Source organism: Benincasa hispida, chromosome 11 (assembly GCF_027475165.1).
Source record: "Benincasa hispida cultivar pf3 chromosome 11, pf3_genome.v1.1, whole genome shotgun sequence".
NCBI classification, from domain to species: Eukaryota; Viridiplantae; Streptophyta; class Magnoliopsida; order Cucurbitales; family Cucurbitaceae; genus Benincasa; species Benincasa hispida.
In genome coordinates this window covers 1,040,868-1,061,117 of record NC_143488.1, presented here as the reverse complement: position 1 = coordinate 1,061,117, position 20,250 = coordinate 1,040,868, and the positions used below count along the sequence as shown (strand labels likewise).

At 37.2% G+C, this 20,250-nt stretch overlaps 1 protein-coding gene and 1 long non-coding RNA gene across 2 annotated transcripts in view; both read left to right on the top strand.

Moving 5' to 3' along the window:
• Window positions 1–201: 201 nt before the first annotated feature.
• LOC120089886 (envelope glycoprotein) lies at window positions 202–2,623 on the top strand. The gene is made up of 2 exons (XM_039047312.2): window positions 202–504; window positions 1,848–2,623. Exons 1-2 carry the CDS (start codon window positions 374–376, stop codon window positions 2,296–2,298), a joined length of 582 nt encoding a protein of 193 aa, XP_038903240.1. The 5' UTR covers window positions 202–373; the 3' UTR covers window positions 2,299–2,623.
• A 721-nt stretch (window positions 2,624–3,344) lies between these two features.
• Window positions 3,345–20,250, top strand: part of LOC150032299 (uncharacterized) — a 31,765-nt gene continuing 14,859 nt past the window's right edge. Inside the window, exon 1 of the long non-coding RNA XR_016524710.1 lies at window positions 3,345–3,512. This is a non-coding gene — a long non-coding RNA (uncharacterized LOC150032299). The remainder of the gene's footprint in view (window positions 3,513–20,250) is intronic.

Sequence of the window (20,250 nt, the reverse complement as noted above, 5' to 3'; positions counted from 1 at the left end):
AAAATTTAAAATTAAAGGATTAAATCTATAATATTTTAAAATCTATAATATTTTAAAATCTATAAGTCAAATAGAAAGTCGATTAAAAGTTTAGGCACAAAAAAAGTATAATTACCTAAATAAATGAAAATAAAAAGCTAGGCAGGGCAGGCCCAACTAGTGCAATTTCAGCGGCAAGAAACCAACGTCTCAGATTGATCAGAAGAATATAAAAATCAACGGCTACAATGACTCTCTTACATCCATCGATGATTATAGCGGTAAAAATACGGAACTTGGGGGAGACGAAAACAAACGAAGAATCGATTCTTCAAATGCCACAGAACAGAGCGAATTCCAGAGAGAAGAAGAAGAAAGTTCTAGAGAGAGAAAAATGGTGCTATGGGAAATTACTCTAGGAACCGCCTATTTCTTGGGGCTCAAGCGAACTTACCGCCTCGCCCTCAAGCTTCAACGCCGCGTCGTCAGCCCAAAACTTCCCAAGATCCGTCAGTTTCTTCACCGGTAATTTCACTTTCTGTCTTCTTTTAATCTTTTGATTCGATGATGATGAAATTTGAACCGGAAATGTGTCTGTATGTTGTGTTATTTGTCGATTTCGCTTTCTTCTCCGATCCCTAGTTAGAAACGAGATAAACCCTGTTTTGGGTTTCGATTGATTCAGTTATTCTTCATATTTGTATAAAAAAAGTTGTTGGAAGAATCTTATTCTGTGTAATGGAATCGAAAATTGTTATGAAATAAGTTGTGTGGCATTAGCTTGAGAAGTAGGGAGGATGAGTTAACGGCCAATTGTTACCAAATCTTCGCAGCTTGTTTTCTTTTCGCTTACTAATATGCAATTGGGAAGTTAGGTTGATGAATTAATCTCTTGGGCCATTTTCACTTAGCATGAAAGAGGGGTTCTCTTCTTTCTCTCTATCATTTTCATTCTCATTCTTAATGATGCCTTCCAGCATTTCTATCATCTCTTTTATCTTCCAGCAATAGTTCATTCTTATGATGGGTTGCGCCAATATTTCTTTTAGATCTTTCTAGTTTTAGCAATCAGGGCATTTTGTCATGAACTGTGATAATTGTTTTAAGGCTCATAATTATGAAGCATGGAAGTTTGTTCCAAAGATTATAGAGCATGAAACTAACTGTCTTGAGGATCATAGTGATGGGAACCTTAAGGGATACCTTAGCAGTAAGGGCTTAGATCCCTTCCAAGGTCTGAAAGCCGAAAACGTATCTTGCCTCCAAGCTGGCCTTAGATGGCCAAAACCTCTTCGAGAATTAGTAGACGAACTATGAACATAATGCAAGAAACGTAAGAAGTGCGCCTGAACATTCTGATTATACTATAAATGAATAAGAATAACAATGATGATGTTGTAGGGTCAGACAGATTGTCTCGTGAGATTAGTAAAGTGTACGTAAGCTAGCTTGGACACTCACGGATATTAAAAAAAAGAAAAAAGAAAAAACAATGATGATGAGTAGTAAAAGCCATGTTCATTGCCCTTTATGTTCGGCTACAAGTAGAGGAGTGCATAGGAAGTGTTTTCGAGAAAGAAAATTAACTCTCATTTTCTTGTGTAACTTTTTTCTTGTAAATTTAGTATCATTAGGTAGATTGTCTTCTTGTGTTGGTTTAAAGGTGAACACAAAAACAACTGCTTAACTTAGAACAGTTTTTCTTATGACGACATTCCTCTCCTCGTATATAATGGTGCCACTCACGATGCTCTGATTTCTTATTGATACAAGATTTTCAATGTCCATTAAATGTGCTATTTTTCTTGTTACTACGATTACTAATATTGTTATGTGAAAATTTCTGCGTGTTGTCTTTGCTATTGCAGACGTACACGTGCTGTATTTGATATAGCATTAAAAGTTCACCTGAACATACAGCAGAGAGACTTAGAAGTTGGTCGGAATCTTGGCAACTGGATTCTTCGATTACTCGACAGATATAAACCATCAGCTCAAATACGCAAACAGGATGGTGGATCAATGACAAACACGACAAAACAGCTTTCCAGCTCCTCCGTCTTGAAAACTCCAGAGAGCTCCCAGACCCTGAAGAAGCCAAACTCTTCCAGACAATTATTTACATCATCAACAAATATATGGCCCAAGCAATTTCCTACAATTTCCATGATGATGAAGTCTTCAAAGTCAGCCACTACTATGATCCAGCATAGACATTTTGGCATTTTGACGCCCGGAGCACCGTGGCCGAGATATGTAAGAGGATGGCATGATGGGGTGATGAGGGAGGATATAAGGCAATGGATGTTGCAAAACTAGAAACCAAGTTGGTTGTTCTGTTCTTTTCTTTTGAGGCTAGATGGATTATCATGTACATGCTACAAGATCTTAGGACATCATGCCAACTGAAAACTGAAGCTGCACAATTGAATGTGAGATTTGCTGTTGAGCTTCTTGAGGCTTGAAGCTTTGGTAGATAATTGGTTTTCATGGTTTCTGTGTGCTGTTTTTAGCAAAAATTATTAGCATCAAACCAGAGATTTGTTAGAGGTTAAATCACCTTTAGAATCATGTATATATGCTTTTTAAAGATGTACCTTTTGCCATCGTTGAAAAGTATAGTGAAGATTCTTTTGGGTTTAAATTTTACATCCCATAACATGTTTAGTCTTGAAAATAGTCCTTGAATTTTAAAACATTTTAATTTGACTTCTATGTAATCTTCATATTGTTCACTCTATCATATACATTACGAGTATATGAAAACATGCCAAGAATAAGATTCACAGATCTCTCTCTTAAAGCAGAGGTTTTCTTGATCTTCTAAGTGAGGTTTAAAATATTGATGATGATATATATATGTCAAGATCTTAATGTTATGATGTTATGAATATGTTGATTCATAAGATGTTGATATAGATGAATATTTCTTGAAAAATTGTAAAAATTAAGAAAATTAATAAACAAATTTTTAACACGTTAAATAAGTCACTATATTTTTAGAAGAATATAAGTTACTATTTTTATTGTTTATGTTATGTCTATAATGAAATTGTCGATTCACTTTCTTCATTATCATTTTAAATCTTTGATGATCTATATCTAATTGGCTTTTACAAACGAAAATATAAAAAATATGAAAATAAAAATCTCAACAACTACGATAAATAAATTGAGAAACTTTGTCCTAAGTCAAAATAGCATAAAATGCTAATTGACATGTATTTCTTCCCCTCACTACTTGTTTGTTTGTTTGTTTTTTTTTTTTTTAAAAAAAAAACCCTCAAATAATTTATACTTAAAAAAATAATAATAACGAGGACAGAAGCGTAATTTAGAAGAGCCAGGTCCCAAAATCTTTACGTGTCTCAAATGGGTTAAAAATCAAATTTAGCCTCCCAAATTGGATCAATCTTCGCGAAAACCTTTCCAGAATTTTGCCTCATTCCTTAATCCTTCCAATGTTTTCAGCCTCGATTATGCCTAATTGTTCGTTCGATCAGCCACCTAGAATTCCGATGACGACGAATCAGGTATGCGATCTATACCACGCTATCAGTAACACATTGATTAACTCTTGTTGCAAAAATGTTGATGATCTTTGATCTTGGTTATGATTTTTATTGCGCGATTTCGTTGATTCCATTTGAAAATATGAGCTCTATAATTATTGTTCTGTATGTAACAGTAATTTATTCGAATTCATAAGATGGTACTGTGATTAGCTTGATCGATATTGAGTGCTTCTGTCAAGAAATGTTGACGATTGACCGTCATATTCTTGAAAACTAAAACAGCAAAACCCATTGCTGAACAAGATTTTCAGAAGAAAGTATAGAAAAAAACAAAAAAAAAAATAGAAATTTACTACTCTTTATCTGTGACCTAAAAAATCAAGTCAAATTCTGAGAACAAAAAGTTATTTTTGTTTTTAGAATTTGATTAAGAGTTTAACTATTGTACTTAAAAAAGATATAAATCATGATAAGAAATATTACGAGATAGACTTAAATTTAAAAAATAAAAATAAAAAATCAAATGGATACCAAAAAGGTCTACATTATTCATGATATAAAAATTGTCTGGTTGGTTTGTTTCATGACTTCGTATATTCATTTTTTATTCTAGAATTTGTAGTTACTAGATAAAGAAGGTATTGACTATTGATTAGAATACTTTTCCTTCGTCATTTTGTTTTTGTTTTGTTTTTTATTTTTTTATTTCTTTTATAATTGTGCTTGTTTTCTCACCCTTTCGACGCAATAATTTTCATATTTCTTATAAAAAGATTTAGATTTTTAGAAAAGTTCAAAAACAAAATTGTTAAAAACTACTTTATTTATTTATTTTTTAGTACAAAAACTATTTTATTTAGTTTTTCATAATTTAGCTTGATTAGAAGACATTTATGAAAGGTATATAACAAAAAAAAAAAAGAAAAGAAAAGAAAGAAAGAAACTTATAAGTGAAAATAACTTCTATGAGTATAATCTTAAAAAACCAATTAGTTATTAAACAAGACCTTAGTAATTATGAACAAGTTTGAGAAATGGTGACCAAAATCTAAAATCCTAACATGGCCTTAAATCTATTCAATTTCGAAATTCTGAAGCATAATAATATATCAATCCAAATTAATCAACCAAAATTCAGATGATATAAATTATCCAATAGTCTCAGATCAAATTCGAGTTCCATATTATGTGGAATAAACAATTTGTAACTCGATAGCTTAAAAGAATAGATCAACCAACCTAATCTTTCAAGTAACAAGAACGATAATAAATCAAGTTTAAAGAAAGAAAGATAACACCCAATTTATATTGGTTCACCCAGTGTGGGTTACGTCCAATTCTTTGTTACCAATAACAGGGAGAAGAGTACAAGAGTTTACAATGCTCAAGAATGAATTCTCACTTTTCTCTTAAAAGAACTGCTCACAAATCAAAACTCTCACAAGGAAGGAAAAACATACTGTGAACACAACAAAAACACTCAGTCGAGCCTTTTTTGTTTCTTTTTTCGGCGAGATACACAGACCCACCAAATCTACTTCCCTTTTAAAGAAAAAAAAGCTCTCGGCCACACACCCAATTTCCTTCCAATATTTGTTTTTTATAGGAAAATTCACCACCAAAAAATGATTATCAACCTCCATGTTAACCAACTTCGTTGAGGATTAAGTATGAAACAATGGGCCATATGGTTTGGGCTTCAATTTTCTTAACAATCTCCCACTTGGAGACCAAACAAACAACATGTCTCCCCTGCAACGGTAGCGACTCCTCTCTTTATTCATGAACAAGTCCAACCAAAGTTGCGCAAACTTCAGTTTATCGACAGAAACGGCTTCAATGTTTTATTTGCTTTACCAAAAACCAATAAATTAAAATCCCTAGTTGTCATTATGTAACTTAAGCATGTATGTAGAGACATACAAGTGGATCATGTCTTGAGTGATAACCAAAATGGTCTGTAGTATATGGATATAGGAGGGAAATGGTAACGTTACGGATGCGACCCGCTTTGTAGAATAGTTATAAGTGTTGTGACTTGCTACAGATGGCTATGATCTTGATCATTCATGTGGGGACATGCGAGTGAGGGCGTCCTATACAAAGAGTTTGTTTAAGACTTGACCATAAAGTGTTAACGTCTCGTTATATAACGCCGTTCATGACAAAGACTTCACTTTACTAGGATGGACATAGGTAACATGACTTCAATGCTAAGTGAGTTAGAAACTTCTGTCTTTGAGGGCGGTCCTTTGATTTGCATAGGTGCGAGTGTTCAGGTCGCCGATTCAAACCTACCACTTTAGGGATTCGTCTGATTTGGGATCTGGGAACTCAACTACACAAGATGGAATTCACTCCTTTCCCGAAGCAGGGGTAAGTAGATAGATTGCTCCCTTAAGGGTTGATCCCAAGGCTTGAATGATGTGGCGCCACACACCTTCTCATGGCCTGAGAGGTGTCCACACATAGTAGGACTATGTTGTATTATTCTTAGAGGGGCCAGTGGTATTTAAGGAGTTAGATGTAACTACAGGGGCAAAACGGAAAATTGGTCCAGCTGTACTTACGAGCATCTGTGAAGGGTTATCGTACTGTTGATTGGTTATATCCAATAGATACAGAAATATATATGTGGTAAGAAGAGTTTAGTTGTCGGTCTTTAGTGGAATGCTTGGCAGTTAACGGATGGTGGATCTCGTGGCTAAATAGTTTAGTTAGCTATTCACGTACCGTTGGAGCTTCGAGCCATAGGTCCATAAGGTTCCCTTGATAACTCAATGGATTTAAGTTGAGAATCAGTTTTCGGGTCAATTTGAAGTGTTCAAATTAACAAGAGGGAATTTGATTATATATGATATGATTGAACTGGTTAATTATATTTGATATGATTAACTTTATGTATGAGATACATTATTTGGAGAAAATTGGATATAAATATGATTTATATCTAGTGGAGGAGAAAATACTATGGTTTATATATGATATTAAACTATAAGTTAATGAATATAATATGATTATATTTATTATTTTAATTTGACACTTATAGGATAATTGTGTATGCCGTTTTCTCCGTAACCGTGTGTTAGTGGGAAGTTTCATTCAGTTTTTATAACTGAATAATATAATGAAAATCGTTTTTATTTTGCAAAAGACACAAAATTTGCTAAAAAAAATGTGTATACTACTTGTCGCTTAGCTAATCGAGAGACTATACGATAGCTCATCATTACTACACGATAGTATAAAAGCACACATTTTTCTAAATGATCACCTACGTTTCTCTAAACAATCATCTAACGTCGAGCGTTCACTACACGATTGTCTATATGATCGCAGCCTATTTACTACACGATTGTGTTCTCCTTACTAAATGATCAAGCATTTTTTCTATACGATAGACCTTGCCCGTCTCCCACTTGCTTGGTCGTTGTATACGATCTTTATATCCTCCTTCCCTCTACCAAATCCCAACAGAGTCCACTCTTTGGATTCTCACACCGAGAATACCGAGGGTTCCAAGTGGTGGTGTCATCCCCATTGTTCTTCTGTTCGTGGGTAGACGACTGATGGTTTTGGTGGACGATTGCTTGACGTTCCAGTGAGAGCGAGAGCACCAGTTCACTTGGGGAGAACAAGATTTTCTGTAGAGAAAATTTCTTCAACTGATACATATCTCTTCTCTATGTTGTTTATTGTTCTAAGTATGCCGATAATTTATAGTATAATGCATATCAGTTTGTTTGAATGTAAATGTGGTAATTCTGTCACAATGTCTTTGGAAAGATCCGCTTCCGCTCAGAGGTACTCTTGTATAAGAGTTCCTTCACTCTGACTATTACAATGCAATGTCTGAAAGAACCCCTGTGAGGGGACCTTGAGTAGAAGCGAGATCGTCCCAAATCCCAATTCTTTTGTTTTTTTACAGAGAAGATAGAAGAAATCATACATTTGTAAATTATACAATATGTTGAAATTAAAAGAAAAAAGTTAGGATTTTCAGAAAACCTATCTTTTGAAGACTTTTCTTTGCTTGTGAAACTCTTGGAATCCTAAATGACACTACCACTTGGAAACCTCGGTATCCTCTGGATGATGGACCCAGGAGTGGTGGGCTTTGAATGATTTTGAGAAGAGGGAAGAAGAAAAAATTTCTGTGAGAGGGGAAAATGGATTATGTATTGAACTCTGTTTTTTTTCACTCACCCTTCTCTATTTTGCAGGAAGAAGATGAAGACCCTTTGTGCCACTAAACCACGTATGTGGTGGAGAGAAATAGGGGGAGGGGAGGGTTGTAACTCCCTCCCCATAATTAATTTATATATTTAATAATAAAATAATTAATAATTAATAATTAATTTTAATTCATAATTAAAATTATAAATATATAATAACCAATTTATTATATATTCATGTAATCATATACAACATATAACATATAGTTTAATATTGTATCATATACAATATATAACCTATAGTTTCTTTTCTCTCACTAATGACATTTAATATAAATCACATTTACATTAAATTTTAACTATATAAATCTAATTTATATAGTTAACATTTGAATCATATTCAAACATTTAATTCCTCTAAAAAGTACTTTATATTATAATATATCAAATACATTGCAATAATTCTATCATATGTAATTAAATAATCTTAATTATATCACATATATGAAGTAAATCTAAACAGAGATCTCCATGAACAGAAGCAAGGTCTTTCCAAGTCCATTGTGCAAGAGTAAATGCATTAAAAAACATACTTGAACAGTTATGCATATTCAAGAAAATTACAACATGCTATCATAACTAAATACAACAGGAATTAAGAGACATACCTTGAAGAGCTCTTCTTTTGGAAATCTCTCGCTCTTGTGAACAATTGGACAACAAAATCTCGCTCTCGTGAGTAATCTTCTAGCCAACCTCTCGCTGTCGTTACAATCACAAATAGTCTGCACTCGAACAACAACCCTCGACACAACCACTCGACAACCTTAGTATTCTCGGAGTGAGAATCAGGAGGTGTGGGCTCTGTGTGAATTTGGTAGAGGGAAAGAGGAAGAAAATGATCGAACTATACGATCAAGTAAGTGGGAGAAATGTTCTATCTATCGCATAGACTTAGAGTACTCGATCGTTTGGTAAATCTCGCTCTTATGAGAAATTATCTAGCCGATCGTTTAGTCTCTCGCTCAATTGTTTACAAGATCGTTAGCAAATCTCGCTTGATCGCTTAGTATCTCACTTACACGATCGTATAACAAATCTCGCTTGATCGTTTAGTATCTCGCTTACACGATCGTTTAGCAAATCTCGCTTAATTGCTTACACGATCGTTTAGTCTCTTGTGAGTAAATGATTAGTTAAACCAATAATGAAGCGATCATTCATAAAATGAAAACTCTTTTCATTTTATCCTTCAGTTATTCAAAATTGAAAATAACCTCCCACTTGTACGGTTAATAGAGAAAATAACCAACTAAACAATTATCTCATAATTGTTTTTATTATAAATAAATATAATAACTAACTTATCATATTATATTTATAACCTATAGTTTTAATATAATATCATATGTAATATTTAAACCATAGTTCTTTTCTCCTTTATTTAATATAAATCATATTTATATCAATTCCTCCAATCAATATATCTAATACATCAAATCAATTATATCATATATAATTGAACTAATTTAAGTATATCATATATAATCAAATTCCCTCTTGTTGATTTGGACGCTTCAAACTAATCCAAAAACTGATTTTCAACTTGAATCCATTGAGCTACCAAGGGGACCTTATGGACCTGTAACTTGAAGCTCCAATGGTACGTGAATAACTGATTAAACTCTTTAGTCACGAGATCCACCATCCGTTAACTGCCGGACACTTTACTAAAGACCAACAACTACACTCTTTTCGCTACAGATATATTTCTGTGTCCATATAACCAATCAACAGTGCGATGACCCTTCACAAATCACTCGTAAGTAAAGCTGGGTCAATTTACCATTTTGCCCCTGTAGTTATATCTAACTCCTTAAGTATCACCGATTCCTCTAATGAACAATAAGTCATAGTCCTTCTATGACTGTGTCCTCTATTCCAAAAAAAGGGTGTGACCACTATGTTCAAGACTTGAAATCAGCCTTTAAGGGAGTAATTTATCTATTTACCCCTGCTTCGGGGAATAAGTGAATTCTGTCTTGTGTAGCTGAGTTCCCAGCTCCCCAATCAGACGAATCCCCAAAAAGGTAAGTTTGTTGAGTTGGCAATCTGGCCACTGTTACCCATGCTAATCAAAGGACCACCCTCATAGACAGAAATTCCCAACTCACTCAGGATTAAAATCATGTCACCTATGGTCATTTTAGTGAAATGTAAGTCTCAATTATCAACGGCGTTATATAAAGGGACTAATCATCTCGTGGTCCGGTCTTATACAAATTTTTTGTATAGGATATCTCCACTCGCATGTCTTCACATGAATAGTCAGGATTAGACCATTTGTAGCACTTTACAACACTTGTAACATCTACAAGTAGGCCATATCCGTAGTGTCACCAAGGCAAGGTATCCCTCATTTATTCTTATACTACAGACCATTTAGGTTATTATTTAAGGCATGGACCACCTGTATGTCTCACATACATGCTTAAGTTACATGAAATAATCACGAATCTTAGTTTATTGGATTTGAGTAAATGCAAATAAAATAACATTTATTTTATTAATAACAATTTGTACAAAAAATTTACAAACTACGAGACTATCGGGAGAATTAGGACACCAATTCCAACAATATAATTAATTCCTTCAACTAATTTTAATAATTCAAATTAATCCAAAACTTGATCCTCATTTAAATCCCGTTGAGCTATCGAGGGGACTTTATAGACTTGTAGCCTGAAGCTCCAATGGTTCGTGAATATTAATTAAACTCTTTAATTAAATTATTCACCATTCATTTAATTTTTAGGCACTCCACTAAAGACCGGCAACTGCACTTTTCATACTACAGATATATTTCTATATCCATTGGATATAACCAATCAATAGTACGATGACCCTTCACAAATTGCTTTTAAGTACAACTGGGTCAAATTTATCATTTTGCCCATGTACTTACATCTATCTCTTTAAGTTCCACTGATCCCTCTAATGAAAAATATATCATAGTCCAACTATGACTAAATCCCTCTCGAGCCAAAAGAGGATGTGGCGCTATATTGTTCAAGCCCCGGAAGCGGTCCTTAAGGGAGCAATTTATTTACTTACCTTGACCTCATAGAAGGAGTGAATTCCTTCTTATGTAGATGTGTTCTTAGCTCCCTAATCAAACGAATCCCCAAAATGGTAAGCTTATTGAGTCGACAATCTAGCCACTTTCACCCATATAAATCAAAGGATTGCCCTCATAGGCAGGAGTTCACAACTCACTAAGGATTCAGGTCATGTTACCTATGGTCATCCTGGTGAAATGTAAGTCTCTATTAGGAACGATATTATATAATTAGGCTAAACATTTCGTGGTCAGTCTTATACAAACTCATTTGTATAGAATATTCTTGTTCATATGTCTACACATGAATGATCAGGATCATATCATTTGTAGTACTTTACAACAATTGTAACATCTACAAAGTGGGTCATACTCGTAGTGTCACCAGAATAAAGTATCCAGCTTTATCCATCGACTACAGACCATTTAGTCATGGAATAAGAAATTGTAACAGGTGCCAAGAGTTGGGATACTATTCCATGTTCTATCAAATAGTTCTAGAATGTTAAATCCATAAAACTCCTTACCTCGATAAGATCGAAATGTTTTAATCATTTTGTTTAATGCATTTTCAACTTCAGCCTTGAATCTTTTGAAAGTCTTTAAACCTTTCAAAAGATTCAGACTTATGTTGCATTAAATAAACGTACCCATATCTTGAATAATCATCAGTAAAGGTGATGAAATATTCATAACCTCTCCTTGCTTTGACATTCATCGGACCACAGAGGTCTAAATATACTAGCTTTAGAGGTTCTTTGGCCCTGTGACCTTTTCCAGTAAAAGGTATTTTAGTCATTTTGCCTTCAAGGCAAGACTCACATATAGGTAAAGAATTTTCTTCTAACTTACTTAGAAGTCCATTTTTCACCAATCTCTCAATCTTATTGAGATTGATGTGTCCTAGTCTTAGATGCCAAAGTTGGGCATTTTCTTTAGAAGAAATTTTAAGTCTTTTATGTGTAGGAATGTATCAGCAATTGCGAAAGCAACAAGGATCATTTAAGCACTCTAATTCATTAATTTTGACAAAATATAAAGCATGCTCTTGCAGAAAACACGTGAGTTTCATGACATACCTTTGTAGAACCTCTTCAAAGCACGATCTCCAACTAAAATCTTCTCTGGATCTTGTTGCAGACCACCTCAAGATATTCCCCACTATTTTCTTGGTACTCTAGATTGAGTTATGAGACTTAAAACAAGCTTGAATCAAGGGATGATGGAGAATTGCTCACAGCAGTAATCTTGTTGAAGAGTGCTTTCTTCAGCACGAATTTTCTCTAAAATTCTCTCTTGATTGCAGCTCGATATTCACTCTAAACTATTCAATATATTGCAGACCATCATGCAAGGAAGAGAGTTGCATGAGTTGCAGCTCATGCTTGGAGCAACACAAGGCAATGGTGATGAATTTTGTGTGAGCAAGAAGAAGATGGATAATGAGAGATCTCTATATTCCATTTTTACATGGCATTTTTCAATTTTCTAATTTTATCTCAAAATCAAAATTTGATATTTAAAAATCATTTTGATTTTAAAACTGAAAAATTTTATAAAATCAATTTCATAAATTAATTTTTAAATAAAACTTAATTAATTTAATATCAAATATTAAATTAATTTTCACACATCCATCTTTATATATTTAAATCATATTTAAATATAAATTCTCCTATTTCGTTTAATTCTCAAATTAAACACATAATTATATCTCATATAATTACTAATTTCCTTAATTCTAATTTGAGCAATTCAAATTAACTTATCACGCAATTCTAGAGCTAGTCTAATTACGAGCTAGTAGGGGGACCTCGCAGACCTACAGATCATGGGCTCCAACGATCCAAGATTAATTGGCTAAACTCATTAGACTAGATTAATCCCCATTCGTTAACTAATGGGTCACTCTACTAAAGCTTATAGTTTCACTCCCCTCACTGTAGATATATTATGTTCACATAATTTAACCATAATTAGTAAGTCGACCCTTCACAGGTTGTTCGTAATAACGCTGGGTCAAATATCTATTTTACCCCCGAGATTACGTCTTATTTCTCAAGCTTCTATTGATCCTCTAATGAACAACTGGTTTGTGATCCAATCACAAAACCAAACTCTTTAAGCGTAGTGAGAGGGTGGGGCCCCTTGTTCACGACCTTGATTCAGTACTTGAGAGAACAACCTTTCTCCTATCCCTAAATCGAGTAGGCGTGAACTCCATCTTGCACCCTATGTCCTCAACTATTTATTAGGTCTTACCCCTGAAATGGGAGGTTTATTGAGCCGGCACTATTGAGCCAACCCTCACATATGCAAATCTAAGGATAATCCTAAATAAACAGGAGTTCATAGTTAACTCAGGATTAAGATCGAGTTACCAAGATTATCTCAGTGAAATATTTAGTCTTATACAGTAAACAACGTTATAAAGTAAGAGTAACTTATTTCTTGGTCTGATTTTATGAAAACTCATCGCATAGGACGCCTCCACCCCTCATGTCATAACATGTACGAATTAGGATCACATTATATGTAGCACTTTACAACTCTTTGTAACAACTATAAAGTAGGCCGCATCCAATAGTGTTACCAGAACAAGGTACCCAACCTTATTCATGTACTATAGATCATTTTGACTATTTACTCGAACATGATCCACTCTTATGTCTCCACATAAAGTTCAAGTACTCATGTAATAGTCATGGGTCTTAGTTTATTGGATTTAAACTTTCATACAATTTATAAAATCAATAATAAGTTTATTGATTATAGAAAATGTTTATTATTTTACAAACTACGAGTTTCTAGGACATAAAACCCAACAATACTCTCACTTGGACTAAAATTCCAGTGGATCAATATATAAAATTATATATAATGTTGAGTTTACATGGAGAGAATAAAATGTACAAATACAATAAACTAGGACATTACAATACCCAATCGAGAGGGCCTTTGTAAATGGATCAACTAAGTTGTTTGTGAAGCAATCTGGGTGATGATTATTCTCCTCTGTGTAAAATCTCCCTGATGAGATGGTACTTTTGCTCGATATGCTTTCCTCTTTTATGGCTTCTTGGTTCCTTTGAATTTACAACTGCTCTACTATTGTCACGATAAAGAGTGACAAACTGATGCATATTTGGAACTACTTCCAGATCTGTCAGGAACTTTCTAAGCCATACTGCTTCTTTTGCTGTTTTACTTGCTACTACATACTCAGCTTCCATTGTGGAGTCATCAACCACATAATTGCTCCTCCGTTTAGAGTGAATACTGTCCCCGAAGTTGATTTTCTCAAATCAATATTGGTCTGAAAGTCAAAATCAGTGTATCCAGTAAGGATTAGATCCTTAGCACCATACACGAGCATATAATCTCTTGTTCTCCAAAGATACTTGAGAATATTTTTAACAACAATCCAATGATCATATCCAGGATTGGACTGAAATCTGTCGACTATTCCTACGACATAACATATATCGGGACAAGTACACAACATTGCATACATTAAACTCCCTACTGCTGAGGCATATAGAATTCGATTCATCTCTTTAACATCTTGAGGTGTCTTAGGACTTTGTTCTTTAGACAGGTGAATTCCATGTTTGAAAGGTAAAAAATCTTTCTTTGGATTTTTCATTTTATACCTAGACAACATCTTGTCTATATAAGATGCTTGAGATAATGCTAATGTTCCGTTCTTGCGATTCTGAACTATTTAGATTCCAAGAATATATTGTGCTTCTCCCAAATCTTTCATTTGGAATTGCGAAGCTAACCATCTCTTAACGTCAACTAGATATTCTACCTCATTTCAAATGAGTAGAATATCACCAACAAACAACACCAGAAAAACAACAGTTTTGTTAACGATTTTCTTGTATACACAGGGTTCGTCAACATTTCGTTCAAAGTCATAAGATTTGATCGCAGTGTCAAATCTCATATTCCAGGATCTAGAAGCTTGTTTCAATCCAAATGAATCGATTAAGTTTGTAAACCTTTTGCTCTTGACCCTACTGTATAAACCCTTCTGGTTGAGACATATAGATACTCTCTTCAAGATAGCCATTCAGAAAAGCTGTCTTGACATCCATTTGCCATATTTCATAATCATAAAATATAGCTATGGATAAGAGTATTCTAATTGACTTTATCATGGCAACTAAAGAGAGGGTTTCTTCATAATCTACTCCCTCTCTTTGGGTAAACCCTTTTGCCACACGTCTAGCTTTGTAGGTCTGTACCTTACCAGCTTGGTCTCGTTTCTCTTGTAGATCTATTTGCAACCGATGGGTTTTGCCCCTTCGGGTTGATCTACAAGATCCCAGACAGAATTGAAATACATAGATTCCATTTCAAAGTCCATGGCTTTAATCCATTGGTCTTTATCCACATAATTCATTGCTTGGTTAAAAGAAAATGGATCCTCTAAACCATCATATGGTATGATGACTTGAGCTTCAATTAAACCCATGTACCGGTCAGGCTGTTGCATAACTCTCCCACTACGAAGAGGCATTCTCAACTCTTGAGAAGGATGTGAAGTCCCAGTTTCATCAACAACTCTTGTTGATGGACATGCTCTATCAACAACTCTTGTTGAAGAACCTGCTCTATCAACAATTCTTGTTGATACATTTGTCGTTTCTCTAGACATTTTATCTATTACTAGCTTACTGCGAGGTTGATGATTCTTTACATAGTCTTCCTCTAGGAAGATTGTATTTGCCGATACAAATACCTTATCTTCTTGAGGATCATAAAAGAAACCACCTTTTGATTCTTTTGGGTAGCCTACAAATAGGCATACTTTTGAACAGTGTTCCAACTTTTTAAGATTATGCACCAACACATGTGCTGGATGTCACAATCGCTCTTTCGGAAGCTTCTCTTAGCGATTGTGCGGCACTTGTTCCCGCTCACGAACAAGCCAGCCAACTCGATTACGGACTGCCGATGGCACACCGAGTGCCTCTTGCAACCTCCACCCCCGTTTTAGGGAAAACGGTTTTAGAAAACGGGTTTGGAGAAAAGGTTTTCGTAAGAAGATTTGTGAGTGTGAATAAAGAAAGAAAGATTGTAGTAGACTAGAAAGCAATAAGCAACAACAACGGCTTTATAGAGTACTACTCCGGGTATGAGGAAATGATGGTTAGTCTTATCCCCATATAGTGCATTCTGAACAAAAAGCCAACTGGCGCCCTTGCATATGCAAAAGGGCGAGTGGTCACTTACAATGAAAATGTAAAGAAAGCAAGCTAACTAAACTAATACAATACAGGACATGAAAATATGCTAGAAGGGGGTTGGATTGGGCATGCGGCCATGGGCAACAGGCCCTGGACAAGCATGACCGTTACATTCTCCCCCACTTAATTGGTTGACGTCCCCGTCAACCGACCTTGTTCAAAACCTGCGATGGCCGGAGCCGCATTCTTCAAGTCTTCGGCCCGCTCCCAACTGATCTCTTCATCGGGGAGATCCTTCCATTTCACCAAGAACTCTGTCAGTTCTCGTCTGGGTCTTCCACTGCGGCGCGTACGTTTACCCAAGATTTGTGCAACTTCTTTCTCAGCAAAACTCTTCATCGTGACTGATGGGCGCCTTAGCATGTTCCGCTGTCCATCCTCGGGTTCGGGATGATAGGGCTTCAGGAGGTTCACACCGATGACCGAATGAATCTTCATCCATGAGGGTAACTGAACCCTATATGAGGTTCTCCCGACCTTCTCAATTACCTCCACTGGACCTTCGTATTTCCTTACTAGCCGTTGGTCTCTCTGGCCTCGGAACTGAAACTGTCCCGGTCGTAGCTTGATTAGGACTTTGTCCCCAGCTTGAAACTCAAGGGCCCTCTGCTTCTTACCAGCCCATTTCTTCACTCTCCTTGATGCTCTTTCTAGGTAGGCGCGAGCTATCTCAGGGGTTTTGCTCCACTCTTTAGTGAAGTTATGTGTCTGAGGACTTTTGCCTGCATAAGGGTGGTCCACCAAGTGTGGCCTGAGTGGCTGTCTATCGCACACTTCGAGGGCCGCCTTTCCGACCGCGGAACTCTGCTGGATATTGAAGCTAAGCTGAGCCATACCTAACAACTCGTCTGACTGTTTTCAACGCCCAGCCAATTCGGGCGGGGCCATCTGATATGCCTTCCTGGCAGGCGGCTTTGCCCCTGGCAACAACTCGACCTCATGGTCAATCCCCCTTCGTGGGGGTAGGGACTTGGGCAAGCTTCTCGGCCTGACGTCTCGATACTCTTCCAAGACAAATAGATCGTCTTGGGGGATCTCCTCCTCAGTGGACTCAACCGATTCTACTGGGATGGTCATGAACGTGGGTTCGTCGTGGGCCGGGCCCCTCTTCAATTGGAGGGCTGAGATCATTCTCACTCCATTTGGCCGCTTGATACTTGCTTGGACTACGGTCGGTGTAGATCCGGTAATGACTAAGCATTTGGCGAGGGGCACTGGTATGACTTTATGTTCAAGTAGGAATTCCATCCCCAGTACCACATCAAAATCATCCATCTTGACAATCACGAAGTCGACGAGGCCCTTCCAGTCTCCTAACTTTACCGGAGTTCTCTTCGCTATCCCCGAAATCGGTAGGGCTGCGGAATTCACAGCTTTCATCTTTCCTGCATCTCTTTCCCAATTCAAGTTCAGGCGGCGAGCTTCCGTTTCCGCCATGAAGTTATGGGTAGCCCCAGAGTCAACCATAGTGGTTTTGGCCAATCTTTGGTTGACCCAAGCGTCCACATACATGAGACCTTTCTCTAGTGGCTCCGTCGCCTTTCCCATATTCTTCTGGAGTGCAGACAGAAATTTCAATGCCCCCATCCTGGGATTCTCAACTTCTGCCGCTGGCTCGGTTACCGTCTCCTCTAGTTCGGCCTCGTCTCCGGAGGTAGAGGCTAGTGTGGCTTGAAAAGCACTGAACGCGGTTTGATTTGGACATTCACGCGCCCTGTGTGGCCCTCTACATATGAAACAAGACAGGGGGCGATTGTAATTGTTATGCTGTTGTGACGGCCCCCGCCAGTTGTTTCCTGACCTCGGTTGGGATGACTTACGGTCCCCCCTGTGTTCTTGTCTCCTCCCCCAGGCCTGGGAGGGCTGAAACGGCTGTTTCTGTTTTCCTCATTTGAGGAAGTTGATTGCTTCCTCACATCTTGTGAGTCAGTGCTAAGGTCGTATAGTCGTTCAGCTGCCGCATAGGCAGAGGGGAGATTCTGTACTCTCTGTTCATATAGTTTTGCTTTTGCCCACGGTTTCAGCCCCTCCACAAAGCAAAAGACCTTGTCTTTTTCGGACATATCTCGTATGTCCAACATGAGTCCTGCAAACTGTTTTACGTAGTCCCTGATGTTACTTGTTTGCTTTAGCTCTCTGAGTTTTCGTCGAGCCAAGATCTCAACATTTTCAGGGAAGAACTGCGAACGAAGTTCTTGTTTCAATCTATCCCAAGTATCAATAGTGCAACGTCCTTCCTGTATGTCTGTAAATCGTGATCTCCACCACAGTTTTGCATCTTCAATTAGATGCATCGTTGCTATTGTGACTTTCGACTCTTCAGTCACTGTGTTCGTCGCCTTGAAGTATTGCTCAAGGTCGAAGATAAAATTTTCCAGGGCTTTCGCTTCTCGCACCCCACAGAAGGGTTTTGGTTCTGGGATTTTTATTCGGCTTACTGCCACTGCGCCCCCAGGTGGGGCTTGGTTCCCTACCGCTCGGATGGTGAGATTCACCCTCGCACTCACATCCGCTATCTCGGCTCTGACGACATCCAGGGCCGATCGAAAGTCTTCAGATAGGTCGGTTACCATCTGAAGTATTGCTTTTTGGGAGCTGTCCAGCTCTTCGACACGCTCCTCTATGTGGGCAACAGAACCCGAGGAGCTATCGCCTCGTTCAAAGTTGCCGGACCGTACTGTTTTGGTCTCGAGGGTCTCTACCCTCATCATCAATTCTCTGACGGGTAATCCGTCTAGGCGGCCTACCACCGCATCAATTCCATCGGCTTTCTCGGCAACTTCTTGTAGCCGAGTCTCAAGAAAACGAACATTATCTGGGACCTCTCTCAGGTAGAGCATTTGTTCTTCTATCTCTACCAATCTATCCACATGGGACTTGATCAAGTTCTTCGTCGCCGACATGATCACTGATCTTCCCTCTATAAGCCAACTTGGCTCTGATACCAATTGTCACAATCGCTCTTTCGGAAGCTTCTCTTAGCGATTGTGCGGCACTTGTTCCCGCTCACGAACAAGCCAGCCAACTCGATTACGGACTGCCGATGGCACACCGAGTGCCTCTTGCAACCTCCACCCCCGTTTTAGGGAAAACGGTTTTAGAAAACGGGTTTGGAGAAAAGGTTTTCGTAAGAAGATTTGTGAGTGTGAATAAAGAAAGAAAGATTGTAGTAGACTAGAAAGCAATAAGCAACAACAACGGCTTTATAGAGTACTACTCCGGGTATGAGGAAATGATGGTTAGTCTTATCCCCATATAGTGCATTCTGAACAAAAAGCCAACTGGCGCCCTTGCATATGCAAAAGGGCGAGTGGTCACTTACAATGAAAATGTAAAGAAAGCAAACTAACTAAACTAATACAATACAGGACATGAAAATATGCTAGAAGGGGGTTGGATTGGGCATGCGGCCATGGGCAACAGGCCCTGGACAAGCATGACCGTTACACTGGACAACTCCAAATCCTGAAGTGACGTAAATTTCCTTTACGTCATCTCCAGAGCTCATAAGGTGTTTCAGAAACACTTTTCGAGGGAACCATGTTCAAAATATACACTGCAGTCCCAATTGCGTGTCTCTAAATAGAATTTGGTAACTGAGCGTAACTCATCATGGAATGAACCATGTCTAACAAGGTTATGTTTATCCTTTCTGCCACACCATTTTGTTGAGGTGTGCCAGGGGCTGTGAGTTGAGACTAAATTCTATGTTCTATCAAATAGTTATGGAATTCTAAGTCCATATACTCACCACCTCGATCCGATCGAAGCGTTTTAATCTTTTTACCTAATTAGTTTTCAACCTCGACCTTATACTCTTTGAACTTTTCAAAAGTTTTCAGACTTTTGGTGCATTAGGTAAACATGCCCATACCTGGAATAATCACCTATAAAACTAATGAAATATCCATACCCTCATCATGGAATGAACCATGTCTAACAAGGTTATGTTTATCCTTTCTGCCACACCGTTTTGCTGAGGTGTGCCAGGGGCTGTGAGTTGAGACTGAATTCCATGTTCTATCAAATAGTTATGGAATTCTAAGTCCATATACTCACCACTTTGATCCGATCGAAGCGTTTTAATCTTTTTACCTAATTAGTTTTCAACCTCAGCCTTATACTCTTTGAACTTTTCAAAAGTTTCAAACTTTTGGTGCATTAGGTAAACATGCCCATACCTGGAATAATCATCTATAAAACTA

Coding starts and splice junctions, on each gene's coding strand:
- LOC120089886 (XM_039047312.2), top strand. CDS start 374: ATGGTGCTATGGGAAATTACTCTAGGAACCGCCTATTTCTTGGGGCTC. Junction 505..1,847: donor ATCCGTCAGTTTCTTCACCG/GTAATTTCACTT, acceptor TTGCTATTGCAG/ACGTACACGTGCTGTATTTG.